Below are 16,365 nucleotides of genomic sequence, written 5' to 3'. Positions count from 1 at the left end.
TCCATTATTGGATGGTTCAAGGATAAGTTTGCACAGATTTAAAGGGTGAAAAGGTCAGAGAGATGACAAGGAAAAATACTTTCATGCAGAGTGGTTATGATCTGAGATTTATTTATTGCAAGCGTGATGGAAGCAGAAGCAACAACTTTAGCAGTGCAGCCATTTGATGGGAAACACGTATACAGATGATAGGAAGAAATATGTGAATGGAACTAAAAAGATTACTCGCTGTGAAGACAGCATGGACGTATTGGGCTGAATAGCCAGCTACTCACTGTAACATGATTTTACACTGCTGTGAAACTATTTCAAAGAGATAAATCGTTTCCTTGGTATCTTGGCCAATATATTCTCCTTCTGCTTATCTGGATAGATCAACATTGCTCTTGCGATAAAAACAGAAAATACTGGAAACATTCAGCAGGTTAGGCACCATTTTCAAAAGAGAAACAGTTAATATTTCATGTGAAAGACCTTGGTTCTGGTCAAAGGGGCTTCAATGTGAAACATTAATTCTATTTTTTCCTGCCACAGATCCTGACCTGCTGAGTGTTTCCATCATTTTCTGTTTTTTTGTTCATGCCAGATTTCCAGCACCTAAAGTTTTTGTTATTCTTGTTATTTTTGGGAACTTGCTTGCAAATTGCTTGTCACATTTCCTTCAATATAGTATAAGAAAATAACTGCAGATGCTGGTACAAATCGAAGGTATTTATTCACAAAATGCTGGAGTAACTCAGCAGGTCAGGCAGCATCTCAGGAGAGAAGGAATGGGTGACGTTTCGGGTCGAGACCCTTCTTCAGACTGCCTGAAGTCTAGACTGACTGCCTAGAGTCTGAAGAAGGGTCTCGACCCGAAACCTCACCCATTCCTTCTCTCCTGAGATGCTGCCTGACCTGCTGAGTTACTCCAGCATTTTGTGAATAAATTCCTTCAATATAGTGATGACTACTCATTAGACATATTTAACTAGTTCTAAATCAGTCCTGAGGCAATGTAATATGCGACATAAATGTGCGATTTTTCATTGCTGTACCTTAATACTTATGAATGATCTCTCATTTCAGAAAGTTTAGAGTGCCCTTTTTCCCCAATGGACCTAGTGTTTGCATTGGACATGTCTGTGGATGTCACGCCATCCATATATAACAGAATGCGGCAGATAGTAAATGACTTTGTGCAGGATCTCAAAGTCACTGAAGGTGCCTGCCCAGAGGGAGCGCGTGTGGCAGTTCTTTCCTACAGTTCCACACCGAAAATGCATATACGATTCTCAGATTTTAGGAGAAAACAGACTTTTCTGAAAGCGCTGGCGAAGCTGAATTATGAGCGGTCATTCAACAACCGAAATATCGGACTAGCAATGAGGTTCGTTGCAAGAAATGTCTTCAAGCATGCACGTGGTGGCTTACGTGTCAGAAAAGTAGCAGTATTTATTACCAATGGTCCATCTCAAGAGAAAACATCAATTGTGTCGGCAGCCCTGGAGTTCAGAGCCCTGGACATTACGCCGGTTGTCATTTCTTTCTCTCGGGTCCCTGAAATACAGCTTCCTTTCCAGGTAGGATATCTATGATATTTTGCAAACAATGTATTTATTTATACACCTTGTCAAGTTACCATGCTTGTATTTGTAATACAAATTCCTTATGCTATTATTAAGCCCACCTACCAGTGGAGACACTACATCACCATGGATTGGTAGGGGGATCTAATTGCAAGGTTGACATTTACATGGGCAGTTTTCGTTATCAATCTGGCTTTATCAATTGTTTAGAGTAATGCAAAAATAAGGTCATTTAATAAGCCTTTCTTCAGCTAAAGTCCACATATTCTCAACCTCCTGCAGATCATGCCGTATGGAATTGACTGGTATCTTGATATCTTGGATAGGTGATGTTTTGGGTCATGACCAGACTTGCTGTAGTAAGGGGGAAAAAGCTGGAAAAGAGGTGGAAGCTAGGGAAATTCTGGCAAGTGATAGGTGGAAACAGGTGGTGGTGGTGGGGGGTGGTGGGGAGGAGGTTTGATTGTCAGATGGGTTGGACAAAGGCCGGAGATGAAAAGACAAAAAACGAGATAAGGAGATAACGATAGAAGACGCGTGAAATGTGAAGCCAGAGGAAAAGAATACAGGGGGAAGGGAAAGGGAGAAATCGATTTGCATCCAGATGAGGCACAGGGAAGAGAGGGGGAGAAGCTAATATAATAATCATCTGATCATTCTGTTTGCTAACATGGAAAGGGTGCAAAGAAGATTTAAGGGGGAAAGAGTGCAAAGGAGATTAAGATTGAAGAGTGCAGAGAAGATTAAGCTGGAAAGAGTGCAGAGAAGATTTACAAGGAGGTTGCTGTGATTTGAGGGCCTGAGCTATAAGACGAGGTTAGACAGGCTATGACTTGATTTCATGGACCGTAAGAGGCTGAGGGCTGACCGTATAGAGGTGTAAGAGATCATGAGATAGATAGATAGGGTGAATTAGTATCTGCTCAGAAGGAACACGTGTGGCAGTTCTTTCTTACAGCTCCGCGCCAAAAATGCGTAATGAACCGGATTTGATAAGGGAACTCAAGGTAAAGGAACCACTAGGCGGCAGCGACCACAACAAAGAATCAGCGTGGAGACAGGCCCTTTGGCCCACTGAGTCCACGCCAACCAGTGATCACCCCATACACGAGCAGTATCCTACACATTAGGGATAATTTTACAATTTTATTTACCGAAGCCAATTATCCTACAATCCTGGAGCGTGGGCGGAAACCGGAGCACCCGGAGAAAACGCACATGGTCACAGGGTGAACGTACAACCTCCGTGCAGAGAGCAGCCATTGTCAGGATTGAACAGGGGTCCCTGGTATTGTAAGACAGCAACTCCACCGCTACGCCACTGTGCTCCCCTCTATATTATCTTCAGTAAATGTCCACATCTTCTCTTGGATATTAAATTTCTATAAGATTACTTGACCTATTGAGTGGCCATGGCTCGAATCGAACTAGTTGGGCTTCAAGGGTGTAGTCTCCTTTTTATATATTTGACATTGGCTTAGTTTAGTCTAGAGATACAGTGCGGAAACAGGCCCATCGGCCCACCGAGTCCGCACCGACCAGCGATCCCCACACATTAACACCATCCTACACACACCAGGGACAATTTAGACATACACCAAGCCAATTAACCTACATACCTGTACGTCTTTGTAGTGTGGGAGGTAACCAAAGATATCAGAAAAAACCCACGCTGTCATGGGGAGAACGTACAAACTCCGTACAGACAGCACCCGTAGTCAGGAGCGAACCCAGGTCTCTGGCGCTGTCAGCGCTATAGGGCAGCAACTCTACCGCTGCGCCACCGTGGCTTCCGCGTTTAAAAATGTTAAAAAATGTTTGCAATTTAAATTTGAATGTACATTCTATTTTCCCGTAAAAGGTTGATGATACAAAAACATTTCAAGTACTTTCTTTGTCAAGAGATCAGCAAGAAGCGAAGGAACAATTGCATAGCATCCAATTATGCACTTTCTGTTTTGGTATGTCTTTAATTGTATTCAGTTAATTGTATAGTAAATCAAAAGTTAACCTGCATAAATTTAAGTGTGCCTGAACTGCAAGGATTCTTTGATTAGTTCATATGTCAAGATCTAAACATTAGACTTTCCTCTTCCCTCGCAGATATGTGTAGACCAAATGCCCAATGTGGACACGTCATCTCCCCACCTCCCATTTCAGTTGACATGGACATGGCTTTTGTCGTCGATGGCTCGCACAACATGAAAATGATGGACTTTGCAAGAATCAAGGGTTTCCTCAGCTCAATGCTGGACATGCTTGTGCTCTCAAGAAATCCACGCACCCGTGATAATCGTGCCAGGGTAGCATTGGTACAATACTCACCGCCAGGTTATTTCCCTAGGGCTGGTCAGAAGCCAGCCAATTTGGAGTTTGGGTTCATAAAATATAACAGCAAGAACCTGATGAAGAGGTACATTGAGGATTCATTTAATAAGTTAAATGGCCCTCCTGGGGTTGGCCATGCTATTGAATGGACCATAAATAATGTCTTCATGAGCCATGCTGAAGCACGTCGTCGTTATAAAGTGATCTTTGTTATACTTGCGGGAGAAACAAGTGCCTTTGATATGGAAAAGCTAAAAGCTGTGTCCCGAAAAGCTAGGTGTGATGGTTTTGTGATCTTTGCATTCTCCCTTGAGACAATCAGAAACAACTTGGAGGATCTTGTTAGTTTTCCTATTGACCAACACGTAATTCGCCTTGGCCAGCTGCTTGATTCTGAAATGAGTTATGCCAAAAGGTTTGCCAGGGCCTTCCTGAAAAGCCTCTCACGTAAGTTATGCTTGAGGTAAAACTGAAAAACTATATTAAGTTCTTAATGTCAATGCATTCTTTACAGAGAGACGTTGTTGCTTTGACATTGTTTAATCGTGTATTTTTAAACTTTGTTTCCATATGCTGGTATCGTGAGACTTCAGACCACCTTTACTTTAATACTACGATAGGCATCAATTGACAAAGGAGTTAAAGGGACCCATCACTGCACTGACTTCCATCTGAGCCCCCCCCCCCCCCCGGTTGACTGCTTCGAGAGAATTGAAGCAAAACACCTCAGATGCAGGATATTCAAAGCATAAACAGAAAATACTGTAGTCAAGAGATCAGACACTTTGGGTCATGGCACTTCATCAAGACAAAAATGAATCTGTTAAGTTGCATAAAAGATAGAACAAGGTTTTGTGTTTCTCTCCAGTGATGTTGCTTGACATACTTAGTGCTTACACCATTTTCTGTTCCATCACATCATGAGTTCAAAGCCACCTCTAGATTCTTTTCCACATACTCCAGGTTGACAATGTGATGCAGTACTGAGAGGTGCTCCATTCCCAGGTTGTTTTCTGTTTCATTAAACCACCCCCTTAGTCGGATGTAAACGATTTCCAACCGAGACCAGCTCTAATCTATATCCTTCCATTCCCTGCATATTAATTTGCCTATCCAAAAGTCTCTTAATTGCCACTAGCATATCAGTTGCAAACATCTCCCCCTGGTAGTGCATTCCAGGCACTCCGAACCCACTGTGTAAAAAAAAAACTTGCCCAGTACATCTCCTTTAAAGTTTTCCTCTCTCACAAACCTGTGCCCTCTGGTATTTGATTTTTCCATCTTGGGCAAAAGGTTCTGACCAGAACGGCATGCAGTACTCCAAGTGCAGCCTAAACTAAGTCATGACTTCCAGATTCTAATACTCAATAACCTATGAAAGCAAGCATACCAGATACCTTCTTCATTTCTATCTACATATATTGCCACTTTCATGAAGTTATGGATTTGGACCCCTAGATCCTTCTGTACATCAATGCTGTTAAGGATCATGCCATTAATTGTATATTTTCCCCTCGCATTCAACCTCCCAAAGTGTAACACCTCACACTTGCTCAGATTAAACTCCATCTGCCATTTCTCCACCCACTTCTGCAGCTGACTTGGACCAATCCTTTTACTGCTATCCAAATGCTCCATTATTACCTCTTTAATAATTGATTCAAGCATCTTTCCCACCACCGATGTCAGGCTAACTGGTCTATAATTCCCCTTTATCTTTCTCACTCCTTTCTTGAAAAGTGGGATAACATTAGCTACCCTCCAATATACAGGAACTGATCCTGAATCTATAGAACATTGGAAAATGGTCATCAATGCGGCACGATTTATTGAGCCACCTCCTTGAGTACCCTGGGATGCAGACCATCAGGCCCTGGGGATTTATCAGCCTTCAGTCCCATCAGTCTACCCAATACTATTTCTCGCCTAATGCAAATTTCTTTTAGTTCCTCTGTCTCCCTAGATCCTTTGTCCCCTTGTACATCTGGGAAATTGTTTGTGTCTTCCTTAGTGAAGACAGAACCAAAGTACCTGTTCAACTCTTCTGCCATTTCCATGTTCCCCATAGTAATTTCACCAGTTTCTGCCTTCAAGAGACCCACATTTGTCTTTACTAATCTTTTTCTCCTAACATACCTAAAGAAGCTTTTACTATCCTTCTTTATATTCTTGGCCAGCTTACCCTCGTACTTCATCTTTTCACCCCATATTGCCTACCTTCTGTTGTCCTTTGAGAGTTTCCCAATCCTCTGGCTTCCCGCTACTTTTTGCTAAGTTATACACCTTTTCTTATCGTTTTATCCCATCCCTAACTTCCCTTGTCAGCCACGGTTTACTCCCCTTAGAATCTTTCTTTCAGAGGCCCCATTCGAGGGGTGAGAAAAAAACATTGTTCCTTGTTACAGGATTTTACATTTTCATCTTTTATAATGACTTTTTCATATGTACAAAAATTCCCTCGATCATTGGAAAGCCATTCCCACTATTTGCCCCTTACCATGGCTGTTTATTCACCTGCCTTTCACTGCTTCAGTTCTCGGCCTATTTCTGCAATCTTTAACTGCAAATGGGACCCCTCAAAGGAAGTACAGTGCGTTGGGATTGGGATCAAATCTGATATTTTCATAAATAATCTCAAGAACAAGTCAATTAATTTTAATCAGCTCATGAAATCATTACTGGTTGCTTCAGTTTTTATTGACTCAAAATTAAATATTGGGAATTTTGATACGCTATTTTTTTTCTGCTTTTAATGAAATTTGCCTTTTGCAGTTAAAATCAATGAATATCCACATCCAGACTTGCAGGAGGAATGTGAAAGTGAGATGGATTTGTATGAAAGCGAGTATGTTTTCAAAAGCATTGCACTTTTAGATTAATGCTAATGTTTTTAATATATTTTCATTGCCATTTTATTTGATTTTACACCAGTTTGTAATGCATCAACTTTACAGAATTCCAATGGAAGAAACAGAAATAGAAGACAAATATGAGGAAGACTTTGAAAACTATGACCTGCTATCAGAAGCTGAAAGAGAAGCAAAAGGTCGCCATGGTAGGTGAAATGGGACCCTCTGTGGACACTTTTCTTCCCAGGTCTATATAAAGACACAATATATGCACAGTTTATAGAAACACTGCATTAGAGTTGAAAGCAAAACATTGGTACAGCAAATGTTACAATTACACCAAAGTGTTTTGCTGTCTGCCCATGGAACCATGTCCCATCTACACTAATCACATCTGTCAGTGTTTAGCCCATATCCTTCAAACCTATCCTGTTCATGTCCCTGGCCAAATGTTTTTTAAACGTTGTAATAACATTGGCCTCAACTTGAAAAATGTTATCACAAAAAATAACAAACTGCTGGAGGAAGTCGGCAGGATGAACAGCATCGGTGGGGGAAAGGAATTGTGAACACTCTGGGCCGACGCTCTGCAACAGGACTGAGAGTAGAGAGGGAAGATAGCCAGTGTGAGGGGAAAGGGGGAGTTGGTGAAACAAGAGCCAGCGGCTGATGGGTGAGCCTTGGAGGGGTGAAGTATGACAGGCCGGAGGAGCTAGGTGGGGGAGGGTAGGGGTAGGTAGGTTGAAAAAAATACACGGTAGATGAAGCCAGATGCAGGGGAGGGGAGGCTAAAGGTGGAGGCAGCTGCCAGAGGGTGATAAGTAGATAGATGAAATCTACCTGTGTAGGAAAAAAAACTGCAGATGCTGGTTTAAATCGAAGGTAGACACAAAATGCTGGAGTAACTCAGCGGGTCAGGCAGCATCTCGGGAAAGAAGGAAAGGGTGATGTTTCGGGTCGAGACCCTTCTTCAGTCTGAAGAAGGGTCCTGACCCGAAACGTCACCCGTTCCTCCTCTCCCGAGATGCTGCCTGACCCGCTGAGTTACTCCAGCATTTTGTGTCCACCTGAAATCTACCTGTGCTGGGATCAATTACAATTCAGTGTCTGCAGTCCTTGTGTTTCCATCACAAAAGTTGTTTCCAACTCTTATAGAATTGTCTGTTTGCATTGTAAGCTTTCCTCTAGTAGTTGCTTTCTGCTTGGCCTTAATTAATGCAGAGTTGATTTCTAGTTATTTGTTAAAATCTGAGTCAGAAGATTATGTGTTTTGTTCTCGCATATGAGACTTTGGAATAACATCCAGTTTTGGACAACAGTGGCAGAGTGGGATGCCTGCTGGCACTATTTTGACTAAGATCCATGGAGATTTCTGCATAATATTCATCAGGTTATTTAATCTCAGTACCATATGATTCTTGTTGAGCAATTTGGCTGCTATGTTCCAACACCATGGCATTAAAACAAGATGCTGGAGCCAAGAACATAGCAGCCAAATTGCTCAACAAGAATCATATGGTACTGAGATTAAATAACCTGATGAATATTATGCAGAAATCTCCATGGATCTTAGTCAAAATAGTGCCTGCAGGCATCCCACTCTGCCACTGTTGTCCAGTGGGTCAGTGGGTCATACGACATCTGTGAAGCTTCGGGTCGAGTCTTTGCATCAGGACTGAGAGTGTATAGGGAGATCACTTCTTCCTACATTATAAGTACCTGCCCTTCAAAAAGGTCATTACTGGCTGTAAAATGTTTGGAATCTCCCGAGATCTTTGAAGATGCATTATAAGAATGCTTTCTATTAATCAAACGGCTATTAATAATAATAATAATAATAATATTCATTTATTGTCATTGCAACGAGTACAACGAAATTAAAAAATAGCCAATCCTGATGGTGCGTAAAAACATATATGCAATAAATGCAAAAACAAATAAATACAATTATATTAAGTACAAAAGTTTTAACAGTGTTGCCGAGTGCAGAAGGTAGTGTTCAGTTCTCGTATGGCCCTGGGGTAAAAACTGTTCTTAAGTCTGTTTGTTCGGGATTTGATCGACCTGAAACGTCGACCAGAGGGCAGATGAACAAACAGACGGTGGCCGGGGTGGGATGGATCTTTTATTATTTTGCCTGCTCTACTGAGGCAGCGTAGGCTGAACAGGTGCTCCAGTGAGGGCAGTGAACAGCCGATGATCTTCTGGGCCGTCGTGATGACCCTCTGAAAGGCCTTCCTGTCCTTTTCTGAGCAGCTGGCATACCATGTGGTTATACAGTATGCCAGCACACTCTCGATGGAGCAGCGATAGAAGGACATCATGAGCTTCTCCTGCAGGTTGGTCTTCCTGAGGATCCTCAGGAAGTGGAGTCTCTGCTGTGCCTTCTTCACTGTGGTAATGGTGTTGGTAGACCAGGTAAGATCCTCTGCGATGTGCGTACCCAGGAACCTGAAAGCGGTTACCCTTTCCACACAGACCCCTTTGATGTAGAGTGGGTCGTATTCTGCACTGGTTTTCCTGAAGTCTATTATGAGTTCCTTTGTTTTGGCGGAGTTCAGGACAAGATTGTTCACTGAACACCATGCTGCCAGCCTTTGGATTTCATCCCTGTAGGCTGTCTCATCTCCTCCTGAGATGAGTCCAACCACAGTCGTGTCATCCGCGAACTTGATGATGGTGTTGGTGGGATGGGTGGGGGCGCAGTCGTGAGTGTAGAGGGAGTAAAGGATGGGGCTCAACACACAGCCCTGTGTTTGAACAAATATTTAACCCCTGTTGCCTCTTAAAAACAGTTCACTGAATTTTGCTGTAACATTAACAATGAAGGTATGTTTTTCCCCTCAATTCAAGAACAGACCAGAGAGCAATCTTAACGACCGCATGTAGAGTCAAATACAGAAATCGCGAAGTTGCTTTCAAATGGTGACTGCAGATGTTGGAACCTTGGGCAAAAACCAAACTGCTGCAGAAACACAGCTGGCCGGGCAATATTTGTGGAAGGAAATTTTTGTGGAAGGAAACACACAACTGGCCGGGCAATTCTTGTGTTTCCTTGTCCATTTTTTTCCACAGATGCTGCTGACCCGCTGAATTCCTCCGGCAGTTTGTTTATGCTCCAGTTGCTTTCCCAGTTCCTCTAGTTGATTGACTATCCAAGTACATTATCAAAGGACTTGTCATTAGAACACATGGAGTGCTTGCCAAAGAAACTAGTCAATGTTAGGTAGACACTAGACCAAGTGGACCCGTTGGGCCCAAACCTCTCCTGCATTGGTGCAGCACCCTCTCCTCCCCTCCTCCCCTCACCCCTCCCCCTCCCCTCCCTCCCTCCCCCCTCTCCCCTCCCCCTCCCTCCCCTCTCCCCCTCTCCCCCTCCCTCCCTCCACCTCTCCTCCCCTTCCCCCTTCCCCTTCCCCGTACAACCCCCCTTATCCTCCCTCCTGCCACCTCCCCCCCCTCCCCCTCCCTCCCTAGGAGATATATTTAAACTAAAAAGTGAATAACTTAAAAAATATAACACCAATTTCAATGAAACTTCTTCCATTAGCACCAAAGGGATGACGGTGAGTAAAGGGCCTGTCCCAATTTAGGCGATTCTAAGGCGACTGCCGGCGACTAGGTGTCGCTGACAGTTCGCTGGGTGTCGCGGGCATGATTGTGAGGAGTCTTCCAAGAATCGTAGTGGATCTCAGCGCGTCGCTGAGAAATCACCCGGAGTGAAATTTCTCGGTGACAGCTGGCATGTCGCCAGGTATCGTTGCTTATTGCGGGCGCTGTCGCCTGCTGTCCCCAGGTTTGCTAGGTTCTCTTAGATGCATTTAGAAGCACAATATATTAAAATAAGTACAGTCATTTCAAAATACCATAAAATGCTTGTGTTTAACCAATTTATTTACCGTCAGGACATTTGGCAGGTAGATTGGAGGCGACAGTTTGACGGTCAGGTGAGCGTGGGAATTTTCGCGAGGTTTATGGCCATCAGCCATTACATTTAAAGTGGGCTCCCAACCCAGATTATGCAACCCAGAAACCAGATATGCATCTCCCGTACATTTTCAAAGAATGCCCTCACACTTTTCACACAAATCCACTAAACCACTTTTTTTTTTTTTTAATACAGCTATTAGTAACTGGAAGTAAATCCAGTTTATGCCTTGTTACAGTGATGTTTTTAAGTAACCCATACAAGATGTTATAGTTCAAAACTCTCAAGTACTTACCGACTTGTCAGTGATTTCAGCGAAAATTAGGACGCCGGAGAAGCATTGACAGCGTGGGAATTTCGCGATGTTTCCGATGACACTGTAATCTCGACATGACTCGGCATTGTCGTGGTCATTGTCGACGGGTAAAAGAAAAGTTCGGCGATCTGCTACGACTTTCACAGTCACCGGCAGTTGCCTGAAAATCGCCTCAAGTGAGACAGGCCCTTAAGACGGGCCTAAATCGGGTACCGTTTTGGCTGTAGTTCAGGAGCAAACAAACGAGAGGTTTAGTATATAGATGGTACATTCCAAATCAATCGATCTTCTCGTGGTACAATTGTTAACTTATTACTCTCCATCAACCTCTCTGACAATAAAAAAATATTTATTTGCAATTTACTTGAAGATGAGGAAGATTTTGAAGAATATGCACGGGAGAAAGAAGCTGAGGAACAAACACACACACATCACGGTAAGCTCAATGAGATGTATGGGCACTTTTTTTAACCTAAGCTATTTGAATACACTCACGTCTTCATATTTTAACTGCGTTGGTTAAAATAAATATGAGTTTTACTCTGTCTTTTTTCTCTCTTAGTCCCATTTGTAAAAAAATTCCCTTCTTCATTTGACTTCATGTGCATGATTTAGCATTGAATTAAATATTCCAATGTACACTTGGTCCACGCTCAGAAATGTTTGATCACATTCACACACATGCAATTTAGTTAGGTTTAGAGATACAGTGTGGGAACAGGCCCTTCAGCCCACCGGGTCAGCACCGACCAGAAATCCCTGCACATTAACACTACCCTACACCCACTGGGCACAATTTTTACATTTACCAAGCCAAGTAACCTACAAACCTGTACGGCTTTGGAGTGTGGGAGGAGACCGAAGATCTCGGAGAAAACCCATGCAGATCACGGGGAGAACGTACAAACTCCGTACAGACAGCACCCGTAGTCAGGATCGCACTCGGGTCTCCGGTGCTGCATTCGCTCTAAGGCAACAACTCTACCGCTGCACCACCGTGACCGCCCGATATCTAATTGCCCTGTGTTCCAATGGAAAAAGTCCACAAAGAATCATTGAGTAAGAGCACAGTCACATCTGTGGAATCATTTAAGTTCCTTGGGACAATCATCTCCAGGGATCATAAATGGGAGGTCACCATCGACTCCACAGTCAAAAAGGCCCAATAGAGGATGTATTTCCTGTAGCTCCTGAGAAAATACACCTGCCACAGGCAATGGTGGTCCAGTTTTATACTGCCATCATAGTCTATCACACCTTCTCCAACATGGTCTGGTTTGGCTCTGCCACCAAGCATGACATCCGGAGGCTGCAGCTCATCGTTCAATCAGCCAAGAAGGTTGCAACCTTTCCCCCATTGACGGACTGTACACTGCAAGGGCCAGGAAGCAAGCGGGCAAGATCATCTCTGACCCCTCTCACCCTGGCCACAAACTCTTTGAAGCACTTCCCTATGGAAGGCGACTCCGGACTGTCAAAGCCGCCACAGCCGAACATAAAAACAGATTTTTTCCACGAGCAGTAGCTCTACTCAACAACCAAAAGTCTGTAACCTCCTTTTGCTCTGGTGTTTTATTTAATTTGTTACCTGTGTAAATTATAATGTTCTATTCTTAATTGTTTACTGGTTGTCATGTTGTTACTTGTGAGCAAAGCACCACGGCAAATTCCTTGTATGTATACGTACTTGGCTAATAAAATTTATTCAATTCAATTCAATAATGAACGGTTGACACTATTTAGTGCAATACCCAACCAATTCGGAAATATAGGCATTTGGCCTGGCACAACAATTTCTAAGTTATTTCTTTGTTCATTCCAGATATTTGCTTACTCGAGTGGGATATGGGAGACTGCGAGGATTATGCCTTAAAGTGGCACTTTGATGAAGGCACGCAGGGTTGTGAACAGTTCTGGTATGGCGGATGTGGAGGAAATGAGAATCGATTCAATACCCTTGAAGAGTGTGAAGACTACTGCGTCAAATCACAGTAGAAAATGTTTAATCAGTTGTGTGCAACAAAATGACTGCTTTAAAATCTGTAAACTCTAGAGCACAATGGTCTTACCCTGTGTTGTGAGGCAATTAAAAATTCCAATTTACTTAAACCTTATTTAAGCTTTAAGCAACTCATTTCCGTAATACATATCTTCAAAGCGTCTGGAAATTATCGCTGATTCCACAGGCCTCGTCCGCCCGAGAGTCCCGCACATTCTCCCCTCCTATTTATAAGTTGAGACGGTCAGGGGGTTTAGTATGTCTTGATGACCGTGGCAGCACTGGAGCATCAGGAGATAATGGTGTTTCAACAGCTGGTGGGACATATATTGCTTGGTCATCAACTTCACTCATATTGTTATTGACATTTTCAATTTTAGAATTACTTATAGACGTTTTCATAGGGGATGATGGGAGTGTTGGAGGAAGTTCTCGATTAATATTATCAAGGAGTGGTGGAGCTGATGGAGAAGATGGACATGGTGCAAGGTCACGAAGTGAGACGGTTGACTGACGTCCATCCTGATACTTGATAGTTGCATAAGAAGGGTTCACATCAGTCAGTTCAACTTCATCAACAAAGGGCTCATTCTTATTTGATCGGACATATCGACGAAGCAACACAGGCCCAGGGCTAGTCAGCCATGATGGCAGAGAAGTACCAGTAGAAGAACGCCTTTTGAAGTTAAAGAACCGCTCATGTGGCGTAGTATTGGTAGCAGTTGACAGTGGAGATCTGATGAAGTGTAATGCATCTGATAGAACACATTCCCACTGCCGATCTGGTATGTCATTTGACTTTAAAGCCAGTTTCACTGCTTTCCAAATGATTCCGTTATACCTCTCAACCTGACCATTTCCAATAGGATGATATGGTGTTGTTTTACTTGTTGCAATTCCTCTATTGGAAAGGTAGTCCTTTAAATCTTTTGACATGAATGAGGTGCCCCAATCAGAATGTATGTAACTTGGAAATCCACAGAATGAAAACAATTGATCTAAACATTTGATAACCGTAGCAGCTGACATATTTGGACAAGGAAAGGCAAATGGAAACCTCGAATATTCATCAACTATGGTAAGTATATAAACATTTTGAGAGGGGGATGGTAAAGGCCCTTTGAAGTCAATACTCAAACGTTCCATAGGTTGAGTAGCTTTGATCAATCTTCCTTCTTCAGGACGGAAGAACCTTGGTTTTAATTCAGCACAGATTCTACATGAAGCACATGTCATCTTCACATCTTCTGTAGAGAAAGGCAAGTTTTTGGAACGAACATAGTGTAACATACGAGTGACTCCAGGATGACACAGCCCATTGTGAAGATCAGTGAGTGCAGAAGAATGAACAGAGGCACAAAATGCTCGAGTTAATGCATCCGGAGCAACATTATCCTTACCAGGGCGGTTGAATAACTATATGCAGATAATTCAATCCTCCATTCATGAATTTTACTGTTTTTAATCTTCGTTCGCTTCCGATTATCTAGCATAAAAGCTACTGAACGCTGATCTGTTATCAAAGTGAAGTGCTGGCGAGCAAGAAAATGACTCAATTTTCTCACTGCTTCAATAATTGCTGTAGCTTCCTTTTCGACGGGTGGGTAATGCAATTCACTACCTTGGAGAGTACGAGGCATGAAAGCCACTGGTCGTCCTCCTTGATTTAATGTTGCTGATACTACTAAATCAGAGGCATCACATTCAACAACAAAGGGGAGATCCTCATCGATGGCATCTAATGTCGCAGATTCTAATTGTTTCTTTAAAGAAGTAAAGGCACCAATTGCTGTAGAGTCAAGGGGGAAAGATTTTGCTCTAATCAAAGGTTGAATTTTGTCAGAGAAATTTGGTATCCATTTAGCATAATATGCAAACATGCCAAGAACCCTTCGTAGAGAGTTTAATGTAGCTGGAACAGGTATCTCTTGGAGTGGGCGGAGTCTTTCTGGATCAAGCTTGATCATATCATTTCCAACCCAATAACCAAGAATATTAATTGATGACACTGATATTATTGACTTAGCCTCATTTAATGTTAGATTTTTAGAATGTACAACTTCTAAAAACCGTTGTACATTTTTGTCATGTTCAGCTTGGTCTTTTCCGGCAATAGTTATATTATCAAGATAAGGGAAAGTATCTTTAAGGTTTTTCTGTTCAACAAGTTTGTCCATCTCTCTCTGACAAACTGCCACACCATTAGTTACACCAAAAGGAACTCTGCAGTAGTGGTATAATTTTCCATTTGCTTCAAACGCGGTGTATTTCTTTTCTGATTCTTTCAAAGGAATTTGGTAGTAAGCACTTTTTAGGTCAAAAGTAGAGAATACCTTATACTTAGCTAATGTATTGATAATATCTTCTATACGAGGTAATGGATATGCGTCAAGTTCCATGAACTGGTTTATAGTTTGAGAGTAATCAATGCAGAGTCTCTTTCTATGTCTCTCCAAGGGGTCCTTAACCACGACAACTTGTGCCCTCCAAGGGGAAGAGCTGGGCTCTATGATCCCTTCTCGTAAAAGATTAGTTACTTCTGTGCTGATAAAGTTTTTGTCATCCTTACTAAAATGCCTTGATTTTGTAGCAATTGGCTTGCACTTAGAGGATAAATTAGTGAATAATGAAGGACATTCAACAGATGCAGCAGAAAAAAACACACAATACTGGTGGCTTTGATAATACAAGATCAGGCATAGTTCCTTCATACATTATTTGAAGTGATCTGTGCTGTTTCTGAAAATCCTGACCTAGAATTACATCGCTACACAAATTTTCCATAATACCAAGACATACGGATTTATAACTAGTTTTGTTCAGAATAAAGTCTACAATACAAGATCCAATAATTTGAGCATTGAGAGATGTCAGAGCCATCGAGATTTCTCTATTCAAAGGAATTAAAGTTAGATTTAGTCGAGACACAACTTGTTCATTTATAAAACTTTCTGAACTGCTAGAATCAAGTAGTACATTAAGTGTATGGCCATTGATGGATACCGTTGTAGCTGCATGAGACAAGCTCTGAGGAAATGCAGCTGTAATTGCACATAGAGAAGGCATATACATGGCAGCAGTCACACTTTTAGTAGTTGCTTTGGACTTGCATACTCTAGAATAATGTCCCTTCTTGCCACAACTATTACAAGTTGCCTCTCGAGCAGGACATATCTCTCTATTATGAGATATTACCCCCGCAAAAGTAACACTTCCTTTTTGGATAAGTATATGCTGCAGCAAGGGCACATTAATCAGTAGAAATTGTTTCAGCTTGCTCCATTGATATAAAAATTCATTCCTATAGTTATTGGGGACTGTACCTTTAAGAATAATGTATGGGCAAGCAGATGCTTGCTTGTAGACTTTGCTCACTG

At 42.3% G+C, this 16,365-nt stretch overlaps 1 protein-coding gene across 1 annotated transcript in view; it reads left to right on the top strand.

The window, feature by feature from the left end:
• The window catches only part of LOC144601442 (collagen alpha-6(VI) chain-like), a 109,309-nt gene extending 96,216 nt beyond the window's left edge, over positions 1-13,093 (top strand). The window contains exons 34-40 of the mRNA XM_078413570.1: positions 1,069-1,562; positions 3,430-3,529; positions 3,672-4,343; positions 6,669-6,741; positions 6,851-6,951; positions 11,360-11,425; positions 12,812-13,093. Of these exons, the coding sequence (XP_078269696.1) occupies positions 1,069-1,562; positions 3,430-3,529; positions 3,672-4,343; positions 6,669-6,741; positions 6,851-6,951; positions 11,360-11,425; positions 12,812-12,984 (1,679 nt within the window). The 3' untranslated portion in view covers positions 12,985-13,093. The remainder of the gene's footprint in view (positions 1-1,068; positions 1,563-3,429; positions 3,530-3,671; positions 4,344-6,668; positions 6,742-6,850; positions 6,952-11,359; positions 11,426-12,811) is intronic.
• Positions 13,094-16,365: the final 3,272 nt, after the last annotated feature.

The sequence above is a fragment of the Rhinoraja longicauda genome, chromosome 2, assembly GCF_053455715.1.
Source record: "Rhinoraja longicauda isolate Sanriku21f chromosome 2, sRhiLon1.1, whole genome shotgun sequence".
In the NCBI taxonomy this organism is placed as follows: Eukaryota; Metazoa; Chordata; class Chondrichthyes; order Rajiformes; family Arhynchobatidae; genus Rhinoraja; species Rhinoraja longicauda.
This window is presented reverse-complemented; position numbering and strand designations above follow the sequence as displayed.